Genomic DNA, 21,820 nt, shown 5'->3' with positions numbered 1-21,820 from the left:
CGGATCTCCTTTATTCACAATTGTTCTTAAAATTGCAACAGCAATAATTGTGCTACCCTGTCATGGAGTTGAATAATCCAATCTTGTTCAGTGTTGTTTAACAAAATTATTGTAGTTTCTCCTTGATATTCTGCATCAATTCCTCCTGCCATGACATGAACCCTTTGCAAGGCCAAGCTCCAAGCGAGCAGTTACCAAACCAAAGTGTCCTGGAGGAATCTGAATTCCTGTCTCAGTATTGACAGCTCTCATTTGCTTCTGATTTATCCTAATTAATTCCAATGCATGAAGGTCCAGCCCTGCAACCTTTGGGCTGGCCCTGCCAGGGGCCATCACACCCAGAACAGTTTCCCAGGCAGTCCAAGTCTCACTGCCCATGGTTGTAGGTGCAAATTGGGTGCAGCTGTGCACAGCCACAGGGTTTCCATTTCCCCAGTGGGCCACTGTTAAGGGCATGGAGCACATCTGGGAGATGGGTTCTCCATGGGGACAGGTTCCCATCTCCTCATTTTTTCAACTGTTCTTTTAATAACCCTTTCACCCGTTCAACAAATCCTGCAGTTTGAAGATAGTCTGGTTCATGAAAAACCCTGCAGTCTTCATCACGGTATTTTTCACAGTAACAGACAAAGCACTCTGCATCACAGTATCAGCAAATCCTGTAAAAATAGACAATTTTATCCCCTCCTCCTTTTTTCATTGTATACAATCTCACAAAGTTTACCTCTAACATTAGGGTCCTGGCCAATCATTTTCTGTAGAGTGTTTAATGTTACATCCCTGAGCAGCCAAAGCTGCCAAATTAGTATTGTCAGCACTATTTCACATTATTACTATTTTATACGTAGATATAGCTATTGATATAGAAATATAGATATAGCTAGATAGGTATAGACATACATATAAAATAGATATATATCAATATATATATATATATTAAGGTCTTATTATACTATAAAAATGTACATAGTTATTTATCATATTAATATTTCACTTGCGCAAATGCATCGGAGCTCAAGATTAAAACCTTCTGTTGCTCCATGTGGGAGCATTCCAACAATAACTGTTCCTTCTGAAGGTGCTGTTTCCAAGGTACTGTTAACAAATTCATCTTTGTCTGCCCAAACCCACAAGTTCTTTTCCTTTTCTGTATGCAATTTTAAGACATCCAGGAGTTCAACTTATTTTAAACAACTGCCCCACTGCTCACACGGTGCTGCGACCTCAGCCCACTCCAGAGCCAGGGAACTCCAGGGAAGGGCTTCCCATCTGGGAATTTCTGATGGCACTGACTCCTCACATTTACATTTAACAAGAGACATTTTGCTGTGATCTGGCCAGACTCTGCCAGTTTTGTTTTACCAGTGGGCAGGGTCAGCACCAAGACACAGGCACCAACTGAAGGAATCAGTGTCATTTACTGCAGCTCAAAGCAGCAAAGAATCACAAAAGGAGCAGCTCAGTAATGCACCCAACCATCAGCACCAAAGATTGTAGCAGTGATTAAGAAAGATCTAGCATCATTTACCCTCAGGCTTCACCATCCCCCAGATCCACACAGCAGCTGGGGGAAGCTGTCCCAGCCAAGGGATGCAGAGCCACTCCTGGACACTGGGAATTCCTGCAGGTGCCTCCAGCCGCAGGTGAGGCTCCAACCTCGCTGTGAGAGGGCCCAGCTCTGACAGTGCTGGATGAACAAACTGACAGCACTTCTAGTGTGGGAACATCTGGTTTCATCCTCCTCTTGGGTTCCTCCCAAAGCCTGGCCAGTGCCCAAGGAGGAGCCAAGGGAGGTGACTTTGATCCTTCAGCCCCAAACAAGGCCAGATGTCAGATTTCATGGCCTTGTCTGGCTTCTAAATACAGAAAGGTCAATACATGTTTCACTAATGAGTGGCTACATCTATCACAGTGCTAATGACCATGCATATTTCATTAATGAGCAGATACAAAGATAACCTTTGGTTGGAAGGTTCATCCAGAGGCCACCTTTGGCTCAGGGCCTGCTGTTCAGGCCTCACTCAGGGCTGTTGTCCAGGCCTTGGCACCTCAGGGACAGGGTTTAGTGCTGGGCTTGGCACTGCTGGGTGACCAGCTGGACTGGATGAGCTCAGAGGTCTTTTCCAACAGAAAGGATTCTGTGATTCCATGATTCTATCTGCTGAATTCAGCTAGGTCCATGTTAGCAGCACTCATTTGCTCAGAAAGTCCCCTCTTGCTCAGCTCTTGTGGCCTGAGGCTTCAGCTCCTTCAGCTGCTGGTGCTAAGCTGCTCATGCTGAACGAGATGACTTGGAGAGAAGAACACAGTCCATCCAATTCCTTCTGGGACACAGAGAGGGGAGGGTATGGAAACAGGAGCATTGTTTGGTATGGCCTCCTCTCTGTCCTTCATGCCTTTCAGCACTTTGAACCAGCCAGGAGCTTTCTCCAAGAGTGCAATGGAGCAGCTGTTCCTGTCCCAGGTCTGGCTCTCTCCAGTCTCTGACCTTGCCTGGTTTTGTCCCTCTTGCTGTGCCTTCTCTTCCCCCAGGGCTCAGTGGCTGCTGCCCAGGACTGTAGGACTGGCACAGATCCAGTGGTCGAGACCTTCCTTGCTGTGGCCTTGGAGCTGCCTGGGCACAGCAGCCTTTTCCATCTGGAAGCTCCCCATGGACAGGGAGTCGCCAGCTCTATTCCTTGCACAACCTCTAGGAGCCCAGGGCTGCCATCTCAAGTCCCTGCTGGCACTGGGGGCTCCCAGGTGCCTCAGGCTGCTGTGACACCGCTGCACACGGGAGGGAAGAGTGGCAGGGGCTGTGCTGAAAGTCAGCTCCATCTGCTGCTGCTGCTGCTGCTGTGGGGTCATTTGTCCAGGCCTGCCCCAGAGTCAGGGATCAGATCCAGGCCCTGCTGCTGCTCCCTCGGGATCAGCCCCAGTTTGGGTGTTGCTGACAGGGCCAGCAGGAGCGGTGGCTGGAGCAGCAGGTGCTGACAGTGCCCCAAGCCCCGGGGCTGGAGGGGTCCCTGGGCTGGGCTGGGAGGGAGCTGCCCCTTGTTCTCCCTCTGCCCCAAGCAAAGCTGGGCCGGGCCCTGCCAAGGCTCAGTACCAGCTCCTCTGGAATGGGAATGCTCTTCAGCCTTGTCCCTGTCCAGAGGGGCAGTGCTGGTCTGGCAGCACAGGTTGTTTTCCCCTCAGGCTGCAGGAGATGAGAACACAACACTTGCCAGCACTGAGTGCGAGGCACAGCTCCGGGTGCTCCCCATCAACCTCAGCTCTGGGAGCACTGTCTGCCCCAAGCTCCAGGGGCTGCAGTGGGAGCCCGGCTGGGCTCTGCCCTGGGGTCATCCTGCAGGGACAGCTGGAAACAGGGAGCATTCAGCTGCCACAAACAGCCAAGCCAGGGCTGCAGGGCAGCTGCTCCAGCCTGGACTGCACTGCTGTGTGCTGTGCTCTGGGGCTGGGGCTCCCCACACACGGGACTGGACTGGAGTGCCAGAGGAGACAGAGAAGCTTCAGCTTCAGCCTCACTGAGGTGGCTGCATTGGCTGGGAAGTGTGGGGAGGCTCAAAGGGATTCACAGAGCTCATCCTGCTGCAAGGACCAGGAAAAGGGAGTGGGAACTCAGCAGTTAGGAGAGCTGAGGGCTGGAGAGTGGCTCTGAATGACACTAAAATCCCACTGGACCTCTGAGACACTGCTGTTCCTCAGCCAGTGACAGCATGAGTCCCTAAACCTGGGGCTCAGCCCTCCTTGTGGTCAGGGGCATCAAGGAAGGCAACAGAGTGATGGAGACAGCAACGGGCTGGGAATTCACTGGGGAAAAAAAGGGAGCATTTGAGAAGTAAAAGGCAGGTGGGGGAGAGAACTGTTCAGAGAAGGGCTGAGCTACAGCTTGAGCATGGTGAAAAATGTCATTTGGAGTCATCCCAGATTGATTTGATTTCAGAAGATATTGAACAATTTTAATTTTTGGGGGATGTCTTGTTTTCCTCTGGAGGTGTACACTCTGCAAACTTGAGCTGCGTTGTCAAAATGCTCAACCAAGTCTGTGCTGCAGGTGACACCATTTCTTCTTTGGCTGATTCCGGCCCCGTGCTGAGCTCCAGCAGAGCCCTGGCAGAGCCCAGAGCAGCCTCAGCATCCGCAGAGCCCGGCTGCAAGGAGAGAAAGCAGAAACCGCCCATCATCTGAAAGCTCCTGTCCCTTATCCCAGCTGCCCGTGGTGCCCAGGCCATGCTGGCTGTGCCCAGAGCTGTGCCCAGAGCTGCCCATCCGTGCTGCCTTTGGGAGCAGGGCAGGAGGGCAGGACATGTGCCCAGCCTGCAGCCAGCCTTGGCACATCCACCTGCTCAGCAGCTGCCCAGAGCAGGATGCTCCTGTGCTCGCTGCCATCTCCCAAAAGCTCTGAGCCCACCCTGCCAAGCACACGGGGACCCACCTCATGCCATCCATGGCTGGAAGAAAAGCTGGTCCCAAACGATGTCCTCAGCCTGCTCCAAGGGCACGGCCCATCCACGCTGCAGCTGCTCCCAAGAACTTCCTGATCCAGACTGGACCAACCAGAATGCTTCCTCTAGAAAAACAAACAACAAATTGTTGAAAATAGATTACAGACAAAAAGGGAAAAAAAGAACAAAGGTAAAAATCATATCTCTGTGAGGGGATTGAGGAACGCCCAAGCCCTGCAAGCCAGGGAAAAACCCAGCCATGTGTGAGCAAAGCCCAGGTTTTCTCCCTTCCGCCTGCACTGTCCCCCACAATAACCGTGATCTCAAAGCAAACAAGGGCAGTGGAGCAGCCCAAGCCCTTCCTTGCCTGCACAGCAAAGCACCTGTGCACGGATTCTGGAGTCCCACCTCTGCTCCCACCATGGGGGTTTGTTTGTGTTGGGCTGGCTGCCCCAGCCCCAGCCCCAGCCCCAGCCCGGGGCACGGTGGGTGCTGGGGGCTGTTGGCAGGACCAGGAGCCCACTCCCATTTCATACCCACCCCAGCCCATCCCACGAGCCCTGCCAAAAGCAGCTGGGCAGCCGACTGAAGGATCAGCTGCATCTGCCTCAGCAAAAGGGGAACCTTTGCTTCCCAGCCAGGCTGGGCAATGCCCAAATCTGGGAGCATTTCCCCAGGTGTGGACTCATCTGCAAATTCCCTGTGGAGTTTGCCTTTGAAGAAGGTGCCACAATCAAAGTGCATCACCTTCAACTGCTGGTGGCCAGGTTGAGGAAGAGGTTGTCATCCTTCATGTCGTCCTTGATGTCATCCTCGCTGTCTCCTGCAGCAGCAGCCCCACGCGGTACAGCTTCTCTGGGGGCTCCTTCTCCTTCCCTGGGGTGAGACCAGGCTGTCAGGGCTCTGCCCAGGGCCCCAGCTGTCAGGGAACCAGGACAAGCAAAACCTGCTTGGATGGCAGCCACCAGGGCTGGGCAGAGCAGCTCAGCTCCAGCACAAGGGCTGCGTGTTCCCATCCCATGACCCTGGTGCAGTGACACGGGCTGGCTTTCTTTGCTTCTCATTGCCAAGGCATGTGTGCAGCTGTAACTTACCAGGGCCCTGCAGCACAGTGTGCCTGTGGCTCTCTCCCTTCTTCTAGGGCAGATGAACATCCTGCATCCAAGGATGACAGAACACCTCTTCTAATGAGGGTCTGGCCAAGGGGTGCATGGATAAACACCACCCAATCAGATTTTGGCACTCTGGGGAGAGAAACCAGAAACTGCCCGTCAGCTGGAGAAGGCTCCTGTCTGCTTTGCCCCACTATTCCCATGCCCAGGCCATGCTGGATGCGCTCAGAGCTGGCCCTGAACTTTCCCATCAATTCTTGGTTTTGGGGGAGAGCAGGACATGTGCCACCTCCTCAGCAGCTGCCAGAGCGGGATGCTCCCGAGCCCGCTGCTGTCTCCCAGCACTGGTATTCCCCTCGTGCCCAGAGAAGAGGATTCACCTGGAGAGAGCCGTTGTGGCAGCGAGAGCTGGCCCCAGCTGAAGTTCCAGCCCCTCCTGAAAGGCATCTTCCCACAGACCATCTTGTGCAGCAGGATGCCCAGGGACCAGATGGTAGCTGGCTCGCCATGGTACCAGCCAAAGCGGGTCCATTCCGGGGGGCTGTATGATGGTGTTCCTGTGGAATACAGATGGAGTTCATCAGGGGGATGCTGCTGCTCCCAGAGCCTGGCCCCAGCATCCCTGGGCGAGCGGGGGCTGCATCAGTGGCACACAGGGTGACCACTGTCCTCTCACCAGCATCTGGGACTGGTGTACAAACTTGGGATTGCAAAAGAAGCCACTGGTGTGGGAAGGGGACAGTGGAAGCCCTGGCTAGGCCTGACCATGACATGCAAAGGAAATACCCACTGCGTGCTGGGGAAAAACCATGCCCTCATTCTCCCTGCCTGCACTGCCCCAAACATATTATAAAGGCAAGACAAACAGGGCAAGTGGAGCAGTCCAAGCCCTTCCTCTTGCCTGCACACAAACCGGCTGGGACACAGGTTCCGACCTCCCTCTCTGCTACCCCCACCCACGGCTGTTTTTGTCAGGCTGGCTGCCCCAGCCCAGCCCCAGTCCTGGGCACAGTGGTGGGCAAAGGCTGCCAGCAGGGCTGGAAGATGGCTCCCCACCCAGCCCTGCTCTAAAGCAACTCAGCTGCAGATTCAGTCCCCTGAGTGGCAGCAAAAGGGAGAATCCCTGCTGCCACACCCAGCTTGGGCTGTGAGATGTTGGGCCATGAGATGCCAGGAGCGGGAGCACAGCCCTGTGTAGGCTCACCTGCAAAGTGAGTGTAGGCTGTGTCTTGCAGGTAGGTGCCACAGCCAAAGTCAATCAATTTGGCCTGCCCGGTGGCCAGGTCAACCAGGATGTTCTCTGGTTTGATATCGCGGTGCAGGACCCCGCAGCTGGTGCAGTGCCGCACGGCCTCCAGCACCTGGCGGAAGAGCTGCCGCGCCACCTCCTCGCGCAGGAACCCCCGTGCCTGAATGAAATGGTGCAGGTCCTGAGAGTGCTCTGGCCGCTCCAGCACCATCACAATGTCGCTGGGCAGCTCAAGCCACTCCAGCAGCTGGACGACACCGGGAAAGCCTGTGGACACCTTGTCCTGCAGCACAACCTCCAGGGGAGCGCGGGTGCCATCGGGCTGCGGGAGGAGCACGATGCCGTCAGTGGGGCCGATGCTGGGTCAGGGCTGGGCAACCCCTCAGCCAGCCCGGGATGCTCTGCGCCCTGCGCTGGCCCCACGCCCGCTCCCCCTCGGGATGTCCTGGCGGCTCCCACCCTGCCGGGGCTCGGCTCATCCCCGCCCGGCACGGCCCGGCTTCTCCCGCTGTCCCGGCTCACTCACCAGCTCGCTCCAATGCCAGATGCGGTTCCGAGGCACCCTTTTGATGGCCACCTGCAAGCCAAAGGGAGCAGCGGGCTGAGCTCAACGCCCGCCCTGCCCAGCCCCATCCTCCTCCTCCTCCTCCTGCGTCCCCTCCTCCTCCGCCCGCCGCCGGCCCCGCCGCTCACCGGGGCGCCGTCCGAGAGCCGCGTCCCCGACCAGACGCTGCCGAATCCTCCACACCCCAGCAGCGAGCCCAGCCGGTACCGCTCCTGCAGGGCCTCCTGCGCCTTCCCTGCGGGCGGGACGCGGCTGTCAGCGCTCGGCCCGGGGCCAGCAACGGCCCCCGAGCGCCCCTCACCCGCCCCGGCCCGGCCATCCCCCGGCGTTCGCTCTTTGCAACGCGACCCGGGAGCCGCGGGGCCGGGGGCCGCGCTGCCGAGCGGCGGAGCTCGGGCCGGGCAAGCCGCAGCGGAGGCGGCGGGAGCGGCGGGGGCGCGTGTGTCCTCCGCGGGCCCCGGGAGGAGCCGGGGCCGGGGCCGGGGTCGGGGTCGGGGCCGGGGCCGGGGTCGGGCTCGGGCCAGGCGGAGCCAAAAGCCGGCGATGCCGCCCCAGGCACTGAACCCCGCCCAGCAGCGCCAGCGCCAGCACGGCCAGAGCCGGGCTGGGACCAGACCTCGGTGGGACGGCCGGGGGCGGGCACGGGGCAGCCCCGCCCGGGGCCGGGGGCGGGCCGGGGGCATGGCCCGGCCGGGCACGGGGAGAGGGAGGCGGGGAGAGGAGGGGAGACCGGGAAAGGGAGAGCGGGAGAGGTACGGGACAGCGGGGAGGGGGAGGGAGAGGGAGAGGGAGAGGAGAACAGAATCTAAAGTTTTTTCTCTCGCTGCTGCTGCTGCTGCCGCTGCTGCTGCTGCTGCTGCCGCTGCTGCTGCAACTGAAGCTCCGGGGCCGTTTGTCCCCGTGTCCGTTTGTCCGTTGCCCGCTCGCCCCCGCCCCGAGCCCCACGTTCCCCGAGGGCAGCCCCTGAGCCTGTCCAAACACGGGAACTTTGCCGAGTTCAGCCAAGAGCCAGAGTCTGGACTCCTGCACAGTGGCTCAGGAATCCCCTCGGTCCCTGCTGTGCATTGTCCCTGCTGAGGGTCAAACACTCTCAGAGCGTGTTCCCTGAATGCAGAATTTGTACCTGACACAAACACTGCACTTACCTCTCCAGCATTGCTTTCCAAGAAAAACAGGGGAAGCCAAACTGTGTGTAGGTCATGGTATCTTAAAATGTCTAAAACTTGCCAACTCATGGATCTTAGAGGTGAGATCTGTTTGGAATTAATGGGATGGACAACTAGTGCAAGATGGAAAAGGGGAGCATAAAAATAAATCAAGAAAAACGTCTTGAATTGTTCCAATTTTCAGTTAATTTCTTAAAAGCACTTTCAGTTTTTCCAGAATCTTCTCCTCAGTCCTGTTTGCTTTTTCCAAGAACCTTTCCTGGAGAACGAGGTGCAGCTTCTGTCACAAGGTTGCCACCAACTGCAGCTTTCCACACTGTGTGTGCAGCACAACTCTTGCAGCAAAGCAGGACAAATATTTGAAGAATTTTGCAGCTTGTTCTTTTCTTTTCCTTGTGGGCTGGGCAGTTGTGCCATTGGTAAGGTTTTCATTGTTACTGTTCTACCCTAAGAAAACATGACAGGCTACCAAGAACTCCTGGGGAATGCAAGCCTGACTGAATGCAGAGAAAGAATCTGCAGAGCCTGCAGCCAGAAGTGGAGATCTGTGTGATCATCATTCCAACACCCCCAAGGACATCTTGAAAGTGATCTAGAAGATGAAAATGGGCTGACAGAGGGAGTTTGTTTCTGTGCTCACTTCAGATTCTTCTACATCTGAAATCAATTCTACAGTCTCCATCTAAATCAAGAGTACAGTCAGTTCATGAAAAGCCCCAGAACCATCTGCACCTCTCAGGAGATGACTGAAATAATCTGTAAAGGAAAAATGCAGGAGAAATGCATTTCTCAGCACTGTGGTATTTGCCTGCCTGAAACCCTCCTCCATTTCCGCCCCATCCCTGGATCTGTTGGTGTCAGTTCTGTATTTGGTGGTGCCTCCAGCCCTGAATCCCCTCATCTACAGCCTGAGGAACCAGGAGCTCAAGGCTGCAGTGTGGAGACTGATGACTGGACATCTTAGGAAGCATTAAACTGATTGCCAATTTCTGCAAATCACTTGTAACAAAATTAATTTTTGATATTTCAGTTGGTTTGGTTTTTGATTTCCCTGTCTTTTTTTTTTTTTTTTTAATATTCTCCCTAACGCTAGATCATTGTTTCTGTTATTTCTGACTTTGTTTCTCTCCACATTCACCATGGCCGCAGACTGTGACAATGAGGAGCTGTGTACTCAGTGGCTTTAGACGAATTAAGAATCTCCCAGCAGAGTTTTCTGCAGAGATCCCTCTATTATTGCCTTCTCTGGAGCTGCAGCAGCAATGTCTGTGTGCAGAGCTGGGGGCAGAGCAGTGCTGGCCCAGCAGCTGTGCCCAGCAGCAGCAGCAGCAGCAGCACTTGGTGTTGCCAGTGCTGCTGCCGTGGCCCTGCCCCGCTGCCCTGGTGGCCCTGGTGTTGCTGCAGGGCCTGAGTGCTCTCGGGGCTGGGCACAGTCCTGGTGGTGGCAGTGCCGGGGCTGCAGCAGGGACAGGCCATGGGCACTGCTGGGGCAGCGCTGACGCCTCAGGCCAGGCCCTGGGGGCTGCAGGCTCCTTGCCCAGGCTCTCTCAAGAACACGGCCAGGCCAATGCTCAGCACAGAAAAGCCCCAGGCTGAGCAGCCCCAGGCTGGCCGTGGGCAGGCTGGGGGCAAACAGCATGGCTGGGGCTCTGCAAGGGCCCTGGGGGAGACGGGAAGGAGCAGCAGAGCAGGGGCTGATCCATCCCCAGTGTGCTGCACAGCCCAGGGCAGCGTCCCAGAGCGTCCTCATGGAGCTGTCAACAACTTCCCCCCTCTGCAGCCCTGGCCTCTCCCCCAGCTCACACAGGTGCCGCATCCTTGCAGGCACAGCCACGGCAGCACTGGCTCAGGAGCCCCTGTTTGCATTGCACAGAGCAGGCAGGAGCAGCCCCATGCTGCTGCTGTGGGGACATGAACCTGAGGGAGCACAAATGCCATCAGCCCCTGGGGCCAGCAAGGGCTGGGGGACACCAGGGAAACCACTCCGGTTTATTGTGACAAACATTTGAGATCACCAAGTCCAACCTGCACCCTAACACTTCCTTGTCTACCCAGAGCATCGTCCAGTTAACCACCGCTCCCTCATGTGCTTTCAACCGAACTTCTCTTCCAGACCCCTCACCAGCCTTGTTGCCCTTGTCTGGACACGCTCCAGCCCCTCCATGTCCTTCCTAAATTGGGGACCCAGAACTGGACACAGCACTCGAGGTGTGGCCTCACCAGTGCTGAGCACTGGAGAAGAATCACTGCCCTGCTCCCGCTGGCCACACCATTCCTGATCCAGGCCAGGAGCCATTGGCCATCTTGACCACCTGGGCACACTGCTGCCTCATGTCCAGCCTGCTGTCCATCAGTCCCTGCAGGTCCCTTTCTGCCTGGCTGCTGTCCAGCCACTCTGTCCCCAGCCTGTAGTGCTGCAGGGGTTGTTGTGGCCAAAGTGCAGGACCCAGCACTTGGACTTGTTCAACCTCACCTTGTTGAATTTGTTTCCTGGATCCATCCTGTCCAGGGCCCTGTGCAGAGCCCTCCTCTCCTCCAGCACATCCACACTCACACCCAGCTTGGTGTCATCTGCAAATTTGCTGATGCTGGACACAGTCCCCTCATGCAGATTATCAGTGCAGATACTGAAATCCACGCTGGCTGGCTCTGATCCCTCGGCCATCCTGTGGGTGCCCTGTGATGGCTCTCAAGGTGATCTGTTCCATAACCTTGCCAGGCACCCAGGTCAGACTGACAGGCCTGGAGTTCCCCAGATCCTCCTTCCAGCCCTTCTTGGGGATGGGCTCACATTGGCACCTCCACTCCTCTGGGACCTCCCTGCTGATCCAGGACTGATGGTAAATGATGGAGAGCAGCTTGGGGAGATCATCCACCAGCTCCCTCATCCCACTGGGATGGATCCCATAAGCTCCCAGAGACACCTGTGAGCACCTGAGTGGCTCAGCAGCTCCCCAGCTGCTTCCTCCTGGATTGCAGGGGGCTGTTCTGCTCCTTGTGCCCATCTACCAGCTCAGGAGAACACTTGTCCTGAGGATGGCCTGTCTTATTGTTGAAAACTGAGGCAAGGAAGGGGTGAAGTACCTCAGCTTTTTACTCATCTTTTGTAACTATATACCCCACAATAAAAAATGCAGGTTGTCCTTACCCCTCTTTTTACCATTAATGTACTTATAAAAACATTTTTATTATCCTTCACAGAAGTATCCAAGTTAAGTCCTGACTGGGCTTTCACCCCCCTCATTTCCTTTCTGCACAACCTAACAACATCCTTAAACATTTCTTTATTTACTTGCCTCTACGTCCACAGGTGGTGCACCCTCTTTTTAACCCCTAAAAATATCCTTTTTAATCCCTTTTTAATCCCCCTTTTCCTTGAAAAGCTCCATGCCCTGCCAGGCCAGTCATTACTTCCTCTGGGTCATCTTTCTGCACAAAGGGGGCAGCCTACTCTTGCCCCTTCAAGATTTCTTTTTTGAAGTGTTTCCATCCTTCCTGGAACTCATTGTTTTTATGGGCTGTTTGTCTTTAAAAAATCAATACCTGGTTTGGTACTCCCCAAATCTGCATCCTCAACAGGCCCAAGTCTGCCCTTAAAAGTCCAGTGTAGAAGATTTATTGATGTCCCTCCTTCTTTCACAGAATATTTAAAAAGTCAATAATTTCATGGTGACTGTGCCCCAAACAGCCTCTGACCAGCACTTCTTCCACCAGCCCTTCTCTGTTCATGAACAGCAGGAGACAGAGCTTTCCTTGGGAGTGGGGATTGCAGGAAACCTCCCCAAAGCGCAGCTTGGAAGGTTCAGGCTGGAGCTGAGGAGAAAGCAAAGTCCCTGCCAGGGTGGAATTGTGGTGCTCGAGGTGTGGCAGCGTGAGGCTGGGCCATGGCCGGCTCTGTGTGCCAGGAGCCGGCAGCGCTGGGTGCAGGGAGCCCAGGGAGGGCACAGAAATGCTGGTTGAGAAATGCTGGGGCACAGCGAGAGGGGCGAGTGCAGCCGGCCAGGGCACAGGAGCAGCACGCACAGGGGGCACAGCCTGCAGGACAGATGGCCGAGGGCTGGGCAGGGCTGGCAGGGCCACAGGCACCCAGGCCTTTGTGCCCTGGGCTCGGGCAGCGCCTCTGGAGGCCCCACAGCAGGAACTTTCCTGGCAGGGGCTGCACTTTGGCTCTCCCTCGGCCTCCCTGGCCAGGCTGGCAGGGGCTGCAGGTTGATGGCATTTGTCCTTGCTGCCCCTCACATCCCCCTGCCCCACAGAGAGCCCCGAGCCACCCGTGAGGGACAGGCCCTGCTGGCCCAGGCCGGGCTCAGGGCTTGGCCTTTCTGCTTCCCCCAGCCAGCCCAGGCCTTGTTCAGCATTGCAGTTCCCTGCTCAGAGCCTTGGGCTTCCTGCACTCCTGGCCTCAAGGATCTGCTCTCACCAGTCCCTGGGGAGCCTTTGGCACTCCCTGCCCTCACTGGGGCCCAGCCGTGCTCCAAGGCACTTGGAGTTTTGCTGCTGACTCCTTGAGCAGCTTCTTCATCCTTCTCTCAGTGCCTGAGGCTCCTGGACCCAGCCCCAAATCCACCGTGGGGCTGATTAAAACACAGAAAGCCCTGGGGGGCTCTTTGTCTCCTTTCAATTTTCTTCAAGTCTCCAGAGCTTCTGCAGTGATTGGAGTCAGTTTGGAGTTCTGTTAAGGAGGAAGATGTCAATGTGCACCTCATGATTTTTGGTTTTTTAATCACATATGTGAGTTTGGTTTTTATTTTTCATTGCAGAGAAGAGGTGATAGAAGCATTCCCGAAGTGATCTTGATGCTGAATGTCTTTTTAGGAGATCTGGGCATGGAGACGAAAGAGCCCTTTTTGGGCTGACCCTTTTTGGACAACCTGCTCTTCACCCCCTACCTCACCATGTCTGTCATAACCCACCTGGGACTGACATCCCAAAATATCCAAAAATGTTAATGTAATTTATTCTTTTGTTTTATTCTGTAACACATTATTTTGTGTGATTATTTAATTATGTATATATTTATTTTCATTTATAATATTAACAGTGTTTTTTCTTACCTAGTTTTTATATTTGCATAAAAAATCTATACATTTTTAGTAGCCAAGAACATTAATGTTCTTTGGTTCTATGTAGCACATTCCCCTTCCTTAACTAATGAAGATTTATTGGCTATTTATTTCTTCCTCTTTATGGTAATTAGTAATATGTCCAGTCATTTTGTCATGGTTTTTATAATCTTTTTCTCAGACAGGGGCATGGGAGAGCCTTTTGGTGTCCAGAGAGACATTTCTGGGGCACATTTGAGGCAGTTGTGGGTCTCGGGAGGGAATTTAGAAAGAACTTGAGGGTATGAACGACACTTGGGGGAGCCGGGTGGGGACTTGGAGGGGCACTCAGGGATTCTGAGGGACATTTCTGGGTCCGGGGGAGCACTTGGGGGTCCAGGGCGGCCCTTGGAGGTCAGGGAGGGGAATTTGGGGCCCTTCGGGGTCTGGTCGAGCCCTTGGGGAGCTCGAACGAGGCTCTCTGGGGCGCGGGGGGTGATGGGAGTTGTAGGCACGGGTATAATACGGTTAAACGGGGCCGCAGAGCATCACGGGAGTTGTAGGCGCAGCTGCAATGGCTTTTGGTGATGGCGGGGCATGACGGGAGATGAAGTCCCGGCTCGAAGAGCGCTGTACCTGCGCCGCGGAGCATGATGGGAGCTGTAGTCCCGGAAGTGGCTGGACCGCGGCGTTTGGGGGTTCAGGAAGGCACTTGGGGTGACACTTCAGGGCCCGAGCCGCGACTTGAGTCCTCGGGGGGAACGTAAATGGTTCGGGAATACCTGGGGGGCGCTTGGGGAGCTCCAACTGGGCTCTTTAAGGCGTGGGGCACGGCACGAGTTTTAGGTGCGGGGCTGTGCTATGGGGGCTCTGGGGCCGCGGGGGATGAGAGGAGATGAATTCGCAGAAGTGGCTGTACCGGGAATCTGTGGGGCTGGGAGCACTCAGGGGATCCGGGGACTCTTTTGCAGGGTCCCGAATGGGCTCTGAGGGGCACTGAGGGATCCTGGAGTGTCTGGGGATACTTAAGGAAAAGATGGGGTCGGATACCGGGGTGGGTTCCGTGGAGCGCGGGGCATGACGGGTGTTGTAGTCCCAGCTCCAGTGGGGCGCTATCGGGCCGCAGGGCATGGCGGGAGTTTTATGGAAAATAGAAAATATGGCACTGACACCAGGCACCGCCTTCGACAGTCCCAGACCGGTGTTGATTGGCAGCAGGTTTTGATGGGCGGGAGCCTCGGCAAATGGGAGGCGGTGGAGGCGGGAACAACCCATTCACCCTCTCCAGTCCCTCCCAGTACAGCCCAGTTTATTCCCAGTACAGCCCCTGTGCCCCTTCAGTACCTCCCAATACCCATGAGTACATTCCCAGTCCTTCCCAGTTCCCCCCTGTGCCATGCATAGTATGCTCTAGTGTCCCCCAGTCCTCCCCACAATGTTCCCAGTATCCCCAGTTTTCTCTAGTATCCCCCAGTACCACTCCCAGTATATCCCAGTGTGTACCCTTGCAGTCCAACTCATTCTGCCCAGATTGCCCCTCAGCATTCCCTGTGTTCCCAACTTGTCCAGGTTCTTCCCAGTGTCACTCCCAGGATGTCCCAGTGTCTCCCACAGCGTTCCAGTGCTCCCCAGTATGTCCCAGTCCTCCCCAGTGTTTCCAAGCACAGTTTAATTTCTCAGGGTTGCCGTGGCAGCCAAACCCAGCAGTGGGGTCAGGGCAGTGTCCATGGCCACAGCCCCTTGCAGTGGCCCAGTGCAGCTTGGGCTGATGATCCACCCTCACAGCTGGCCCAGGGCAGCTCTGCAGTGGTTTTGGTGGCACCTTGGGCTGGCACAACCTGAGGAGTGTGTCTGTGTTCAGTGGGGAAACTCAGGAGTTTGAGATTGCTTCAAAAAATACAAAAAGGGAAAACCCCTCTTAGGCTGAGTGCAGCCAGCTCTGCAAGCACAGCAGGTCCCAGGTGAGTGAGGACAGACAGGATGGGGCTGGGGAATGTGGAGCAAGGTTGTCCACACTGGGTCAGAGCTCAAGGCACAGGTTCTCTGAGCAGGCCAGAGCGCCTGAGGAGAGACCCTGGGTCATTATCAATCACAGAATGCTGCAAATGCCTCTGCTCTGAAGGGAAATGTAATAAAAGAAACCCTTTAAAATAGGCATGTGTATGTCTTACAAGCTCTTTGCAATCTTTCTCCATAAATGGACTTGGAAAACTTTAATGACCCTCTCAGGGCTTTGGTGTTGTTTACATCAGACTTAGTCCCTGAGAGAGTGTTCAAAGAACTTCTCTAAAACTAGAAGTTAAATTTAAGCACTGAACTTTCTTGAAGTTTTAATGGGTCTCACTGAGGGACACAACTGAGAAACTGTCCCCAGGTTCCAGATAGAGCAGAACACTGGAGGCACTGATGACAGCTGGGGACAAACAAGGCAAAGGTGTCTCTGGTGCTGAGCAAACCTGGATGTGTTTCAGGAATGCAAAGGGCCAAGGCCTGAGCCCCACCCCCTGGCAAGGCAGATCCTGTCCCTCCCTCCTTGCTCAGGGCTCTTCCCGGGATGGACACTGGCATGTGGGGATGTGCAATGCCAAGGGCAGCACCATGGGGTGGCCCCTGCCAGGCTGCTGAGCAGGGACAACCAGCGACCCTGTGATGTCACACAGCCCCTTGGATGTCACACAGCCATCTGTGATCTCATATAGCATCCGGTGATGTCACAGAGCACCCTATGATGTAACACAGCCACCTGTGATGTCACAGCCCACTCTGGGATGTCATACAGCACCCTTGTTTTGTCACAGAGCCAATTCTGGGATGTCACCCTGGAATGTCATGCAGCTGCATTGTGATGTCCCAGAAGACTCTGTGATGTCAGAAAGTTGCTTTGGAATGTCACAGTCTGTTCTGTGATGTCACAGTCTTCTTTATGATGTTACACAGCCACCTAGTGATGTCACAATCCACTCGCTGGTGTCACAGAGCCACCAGCTGTTACGTCCGGATCTGCTCTATGGCCTCATACCCTACTCCATGATGTCACAGACAGCTCTGTGATGTCACAACCCCCTCAGTGATGTCACAAAACCCTCTCTGTGATGTCATGTTGCCACTCTGTAATGCCACAGCACACACTTTGACCTCAGTCTCCTCTATGATGTCATACAGCCATGCCATGATGTCACAGCCTGCTCTGTGTTGTCACACAGTCTCCTCTATGATGCTGCAGCTGCTCAGTGACCTCACACAACAAACTCTGTGATGTCACAGCCCAACCTGTGACCTCACACAGCCCACTCTGTGCTGTCCCACAGCCCCTTGCTGACATCACAGCTGCTCTGTGCCTCTAGGACACAGCCACAGAGGTGCCGCTGTGACACAGCCCCCTCTGGGACATCCCCCAGCCCCTGCCAGTGCTGAGCCCCTGTCAGCTCTGGCTGTGCCCTGCTGGTGTCCCTGAGCTGCCCTGGCAGTGCCCCAGCCCTGCTGGGCTGTGCACAGGAGCTGCTCCTGGCCAGAGCTGTCTCTCTGCAGCGCTGCCCTTGCCAGGAGCTGCCTCTGGGCCAGGAGCCCGGCCCAGCTCAGCAGCACAGACACAGCACAAGGACTTTAATGACCCTCTGGGGCTTTGGTGCTCTTTGCATTCGACTTGTCCCTCAGGGTGTGCTCAAAAACCTGTCAACATCTCAAAGTCAGATTGAAACACAGAAGTTTTCTTGAAGGGTTACTGGTTCCCATTGAAGGACACAACTGAGAAACTGTCCCCAGGTTCCAGGTAGAGCAGAACACTGGAGGCAGTGATGACAGGTGGGGACAAACAAGGCAAAGGTGTCTCTGGTGCTGAGCAAAGCTGGATGTGTTTCAGGAATGCAAAGGGCCAAGGCCTGAGCCCCAGCCCCTGGCAAGGCAGATCCTGTCCCTCCCTCATTGCTCAGGGCTCTTCCCGGGATGGGCTCTGGCATGTGGGGATGTGCAATGCCAAGGGCAGCACCATGGGGCGGCCCCTGCCCGGCTGCTGAGCAGGGACAAGGAGGCAATGAGGCCCCAGGCCTGCAAGGGTCACTTGTCTCCTGCTCCTGGCTCAGGCCCAGGGCCAGCAGCCATGGACAAAGTGCTGCACAAGTTGGCTCTGTCAGGGCCTTGCAGCTGCTGCCCATCCCTGTGCCCTGTGCAGCCCAGGCTGTCCTACGCTGTCCCTGCCCTGCGCCTCTGTCCCTGCAGGCTGTCGTCATCCCCCGGCTGCCCCACCTGGCTGGCCCCTTCCTTTGCTGACAGCTCTGCCTCCTGCCTGCCTCTGCCTGCCCACACAAAGCCTTGGGCTGCTCCAGGCTCCTTCTGCACCACAGCCCTGCCCTGGGGGAGGAAATTCCTTTCTCTTCATGTCCAGTCTGGGCCTCCCCAGCTGCCCTTGTGTTGTGTTCCACTGCAGTAAGCAGCAAAACGACTCCCCCAGACCCCGGAGTCTCAGACCTCAGGCAGGCATCGATGACCAACAGGGAAAGGAAGGCAACAGGATGGGTCTTGGTTTAGAAAAGCACAGGATCCTTTATTGTGCCAGGTACCAAGACAAGAAATTAAGGGGGAGAGGGGGTGGTGGCTTGTCATGGGTTTTATATGACAGGGTAGGGGTGGAGTTTAGGGTCGGGGTCCAATCGCAGAAGGAGCAGGGCACTGCAAAGGAGTGGATCGGGGAGGACAACCAATGGAAAAATGTATGGCGGGCACTTTTCAGTAGAATTTGAACCAACGAGGTTACAGAAAAGGAAAAATGTTCTGTGGCCACTCCTTTTTTGACCAGATGGGGTGGAGTGTCTTTTCCTGGACTTGCAGAGGCATGCCCCACAGGGTGGAGGGACGGAATCCTCTTTAAATCACGCTCCTCACTTGATGCTGTCTGTCTGGGTAGAATGCCTGCTTCCTGGGGCGGGGGAACTCTACACCCTTGGTGCCATTATTTCTTTCTCTGGGTGTTTTACACAATGAAGAAAAACTCCAGCCTCTCTGAAACCACCCTTTAATCCCTCTCGGGCTGCTCCTGTTCTGTCCTCAGTCTCCACACCACTGAGCCCAGAGCCACCACTTTCTACCTGCTGGTTATGTGATGAGGCCTCCAAACCCCATCTTGGGAGATTTTTGGTTACTTTCCAAGGTCTGTGAAAATGGAAAAATAGTGGTCAACATTATTTTGTCCCACATCTTGCAGTAACAGAACAGGAGTCAATATCACTCAACTGAATGAGGGTGGATTTACATTTGTTAGAAGGAGAAATATTTTACAATGATGAGAGTGGCACAAAACTGCAACTGTTTTTCCAAAGAACTGCATTCCCCATCAGAGTAATTGTCCAAGAGTAGGACCTTTGTGCAACCTGACCCATTGAAACCCTCTGATGCCCAAGAACAGAATTCCTGTTGTGTGGGTTCTCTGATGTGCTGGGTGCCCTCACAATGCTTCTGGCCAGAATGTCTGCTGAGGGCAGCCAGGCTGCTGCAGGGGCAGTGACCTCACAGCCATCACCATGGCAGCCCTGTCCCCTGGGCCTGCCTCTCCCCTTTCCTCTGCCCCTGCCTTGTCTCTGCTGGCATGAAGAGTTTTGTCATTCTCCCCGAGGTGCTGGGGCAAATGGCTTCCCAGGCAGGCTCCTGGAGCAGAAGTGGCTTTTCAGAGCCCAATCAGAAATGAGCCCTGAGGCAGCAGCTCTGCAGTGCTGGCCACCAGGCCGGGCTGCCAAGGGAGGCTTCTGGCCATGCCCTGCAAGCAGCTGCTGCTGCCAAGGTGCCTTTGGTGCCTCAGGCTCTGCCTGGCACAGCTCCCAGCACGGCACTCTGCCCTTGTGCCCGAGCCCTTCCCTGTGCTGGGGCTGGCCTGGGGCTTTTCCTGCAGCGGGACCTGCCCTACTCCTGGCAGAGGAAAGGCAGTTCCTGCTGGAGCAGGAGGCTCTGCCTGCAATGGGCTCCAACAACTCCAGCAAGGCTCTGTTGACATCAAAACTGCTTCCTAGAGCACTATATTCTAATAATTGTTATTACTTCCATACTGTGGAATAAATAACTCTTTTTTAAAAAATTTACTCTGTGGTGTAAATAAGCCATTCTGTCTAATCGTGATCACAACCAATCAGAGCTGTATTTATGTAAATTTATCTGGTATTCCATCGTTAATCCTGTGGGACAAATTGCATTAAGGTTCAATTCTACCTGTCCAATCTTTTACACCTTTGACAAAGTCTGGGGCTGGGATTGGATCCAGCTGCTCCCAGTCTCCTCTCATAGAAAGAATTTTGGAAGTCTAGGGGCTCTGCAGGGGTTTGAGGATCCATGGTGGGATTTTGGGTGGCATTTCTCCACCTCATGACGCAGCAGGAGTTTCTCCAAAAAAGAAATAAAGCTTTTGCCTGAAGCTCCCACTTTGCCCATGACAGGAACCCCTGGGAGTGTCTGGGACATCCCGGCTCTTTGGCAGCCTGGGGACTCCTGGAATGTCACCGTGGACCCCCCGTGAGTGCCTGTGACAGATCGGTGCCTTTGCAGCCCAAGGTGCCCTGGGATGTCACCATGGAATGGCTGTGACAGCCTCTGAGCACACAGCTCTTTACCATCCCCAGAAACACCTGGGAGGTGTCCATGGAGCCCCTGTCTCTGCCTGTGACATTCCAGCTCTTGAACAGCCTGGAGACTCTTGGAAAGTCCCCATGGAATCCTTCTGAGAGCCGTCTGTGACAAATCTGATCCTTAGCAGGCAACCATCACCAGGACCCTGTTGCTATGGGTCATGGGATCCCAGATGCACAGAACTGGCTGAGCTGGGAGGGACCCATCAGGATCCTGGAGTCCAACTGCTGGCCCTGCACACGACACCCCAACAATGCCAGCCTGGGCCTGGCAGCGCTGTCCAAACGCTGCTGGAGCTCAGAGCCTTCCCTGGGGAGCCTGGGCAGTGCCCCAGCAGCCTCTGGGGAAAAACCTTTTCCTGAGATCCAACCTGAGCCTGCCCCGACTCAGCTGCAGCCGTTCCCTCCAGTCCTGTCCCTGGGCACCAGAGGGAAGAGGTTCCCACAGCCCCAGCCAGGGACCTGCTCCCAAGGCTGCTGGCATGGCCACCAGGGCTTGGTTTCCACCGGCTGAGGTTTAGGACTTCTGGTCCCCAATTTCCTGCTCCCGCTAAACCCGCGCTGCCCTCACTGCCCTCCCACCTCCCATCGAAAGCACAAAAGGCAAAGATCCCGGGCTGGGATAAGAGTAATTTATCGGGAATAGCAACAAGACAAAGAACAAACAGCAACAGAAACAATATTGATAACAGCAAGGAATAAGAGAAAGGATTTGCAGGAAAAGCTACATTACCACTGACTGCCTCTACCCAACCATGTTTATCCTCGCTCCTGGAAAGGACACCCTTCTCTTCAGGGAGACAGGGAGTCTCTTTCATGCTCCTAGCACTGACTAGAGATGGGAGTGAATGTAAGGACAGGGCCATGGCCTGACCCTCATGTTATCTGATCCCACATCATGTCGTTGGCAAGGGTAGGAAAAGGTACAGGTGTCTTCCCAGCATGGATCACAGGGACCATCGATCACCAGGGCTCTTCCCAACATGGGTCTTACAATGGGGGATGAAGCTGCAACTGGGCATTAAGCTCTTCCTGCAACTACGGCATTTGCAGGGCTTCCCTTACTGGTGCCTCCGTCAGTGTTGGGTCAAGTGAGAGCTCTGGGTGAAGCTCTTCCCACACTGGGGACACTCGTAGGGCCTCTCCCCACTGTGGATGCACCGGTGGGTGATGAGGGTCGAGTTGTGCTTGAAGCCCTTCCCGCAGTCAGGGCAGCAGAAGGGCCTCTCCTCGGTGTGAATCCGCTCATGCAGGAGGAGACTGGAGCTGGTCTGAAACTTCTTCCCACACTGGGGACACTTGTAGGGCCTCTCCCTGGTGTGGATGCGCCGGTGTCTGATGAGGTTGGAGTTGTTCTTGAAGCCCTTCCTGCAGTCAGGGCAGCGGAAGTGCTTCTCCTTGGTGTGAATCTGCTCATGCAGGAGGAGATGGGAGCTGGTGGCAAACCTCTTCTGGCACTCGGGACACTCATAGGGCTTCTCCCCAGTGTGGATGCGTTCGTGCCTCACGAGTTCTGAGCTGCACCTGAAGCCCTTCCCACATTCCCCACACTCGTAGGCCCATTCCCCAGTGTGGATCATCTGGTGGCAGAGGAGGTGGGAGCTCTGCCTGAAGCTCTTCCCACACTCCAAGCACTTATAGGGCTTCTCCC

General features: G+C 55.3%; 2 protein-coding genes and 1 pseudogene across 2 annotated transcripts in view; 1 reads left to right on the top strand and 2 right to left on the bottom strand.

The window, feature by feature from the left end:
* The window catches only part of LOC135306131 (zinc finger protein 208-like), a 378,562-nt pseudogene that overhangs the window by 286,709 nt on the left and 70,033 nt on the right, over window positions 1-21,820 (top strand).
* Window positions 5,218-11,187, bottom strand: LOC135305956 (serine/threonine-protein kinase pim-1-like). Its single transcript, XM_064429533.1, has 7 exons — window positions 11,077-11,187; window positions 7,485-7,586; window positions 7,318-7,368; window positions 6,747-7,113; window positions 5,923-6,099; window positions 5,525-5,674; window positions 5,218-5,306 (listed from the first exon to the last, which is right to left on the bottom strand). The coding sequence occupies exons 1-6, from the start codon at window positions 11,185-11,187 to the stop codon at window positions 5,568-5,570; spliced, it is 915 nt and encodes a 304-aa protein (XP_064285603.1). The 3' UTR covers window positions 5,218-5,306; window positions 5,525-5,567.
* LOC135305954 (zinc finger protein 239-like) overlaps window positions 21,246-21,820 on the bottom strand; it is a 29,078-nt gene continuing 28,503 nt past the window's right edge. Inside the window, exons 4-5 of the mRNA XM_064429531.1 lie at window positions 21,460-21,747; window positions 21,246-21,318 (exon numbers count right to left, since the gene is read on the bottom strand). Of these exons, the coding sequence (XP_064285601.1) occupies window positions 21,246-21,318; window positions 21,460-21,747 (361 nt within the window). The remainder of the gene's footprint in view (window positions 21,319-21,459; window positions 21,748-21,820) is intronic.

Source organism: Passer domesticus, chromosome 8 (genome assembly GCF_036417665.1).
Source record: "Passer domesticus isolate bPasDom1 chromosome 8, bPasDom1.hap1, whole genome shotgun sequence".
Lineage (NCBI taxonomy): Eukaryota > Metazoa > Chordata > Aves > Passeriformes > Passeridae > Passer > Passer domesticus.
Note: the sequence above shows the minus strand (reverse complement) of the source record. Positions and strands in the feature narration are given on the sequence as shown.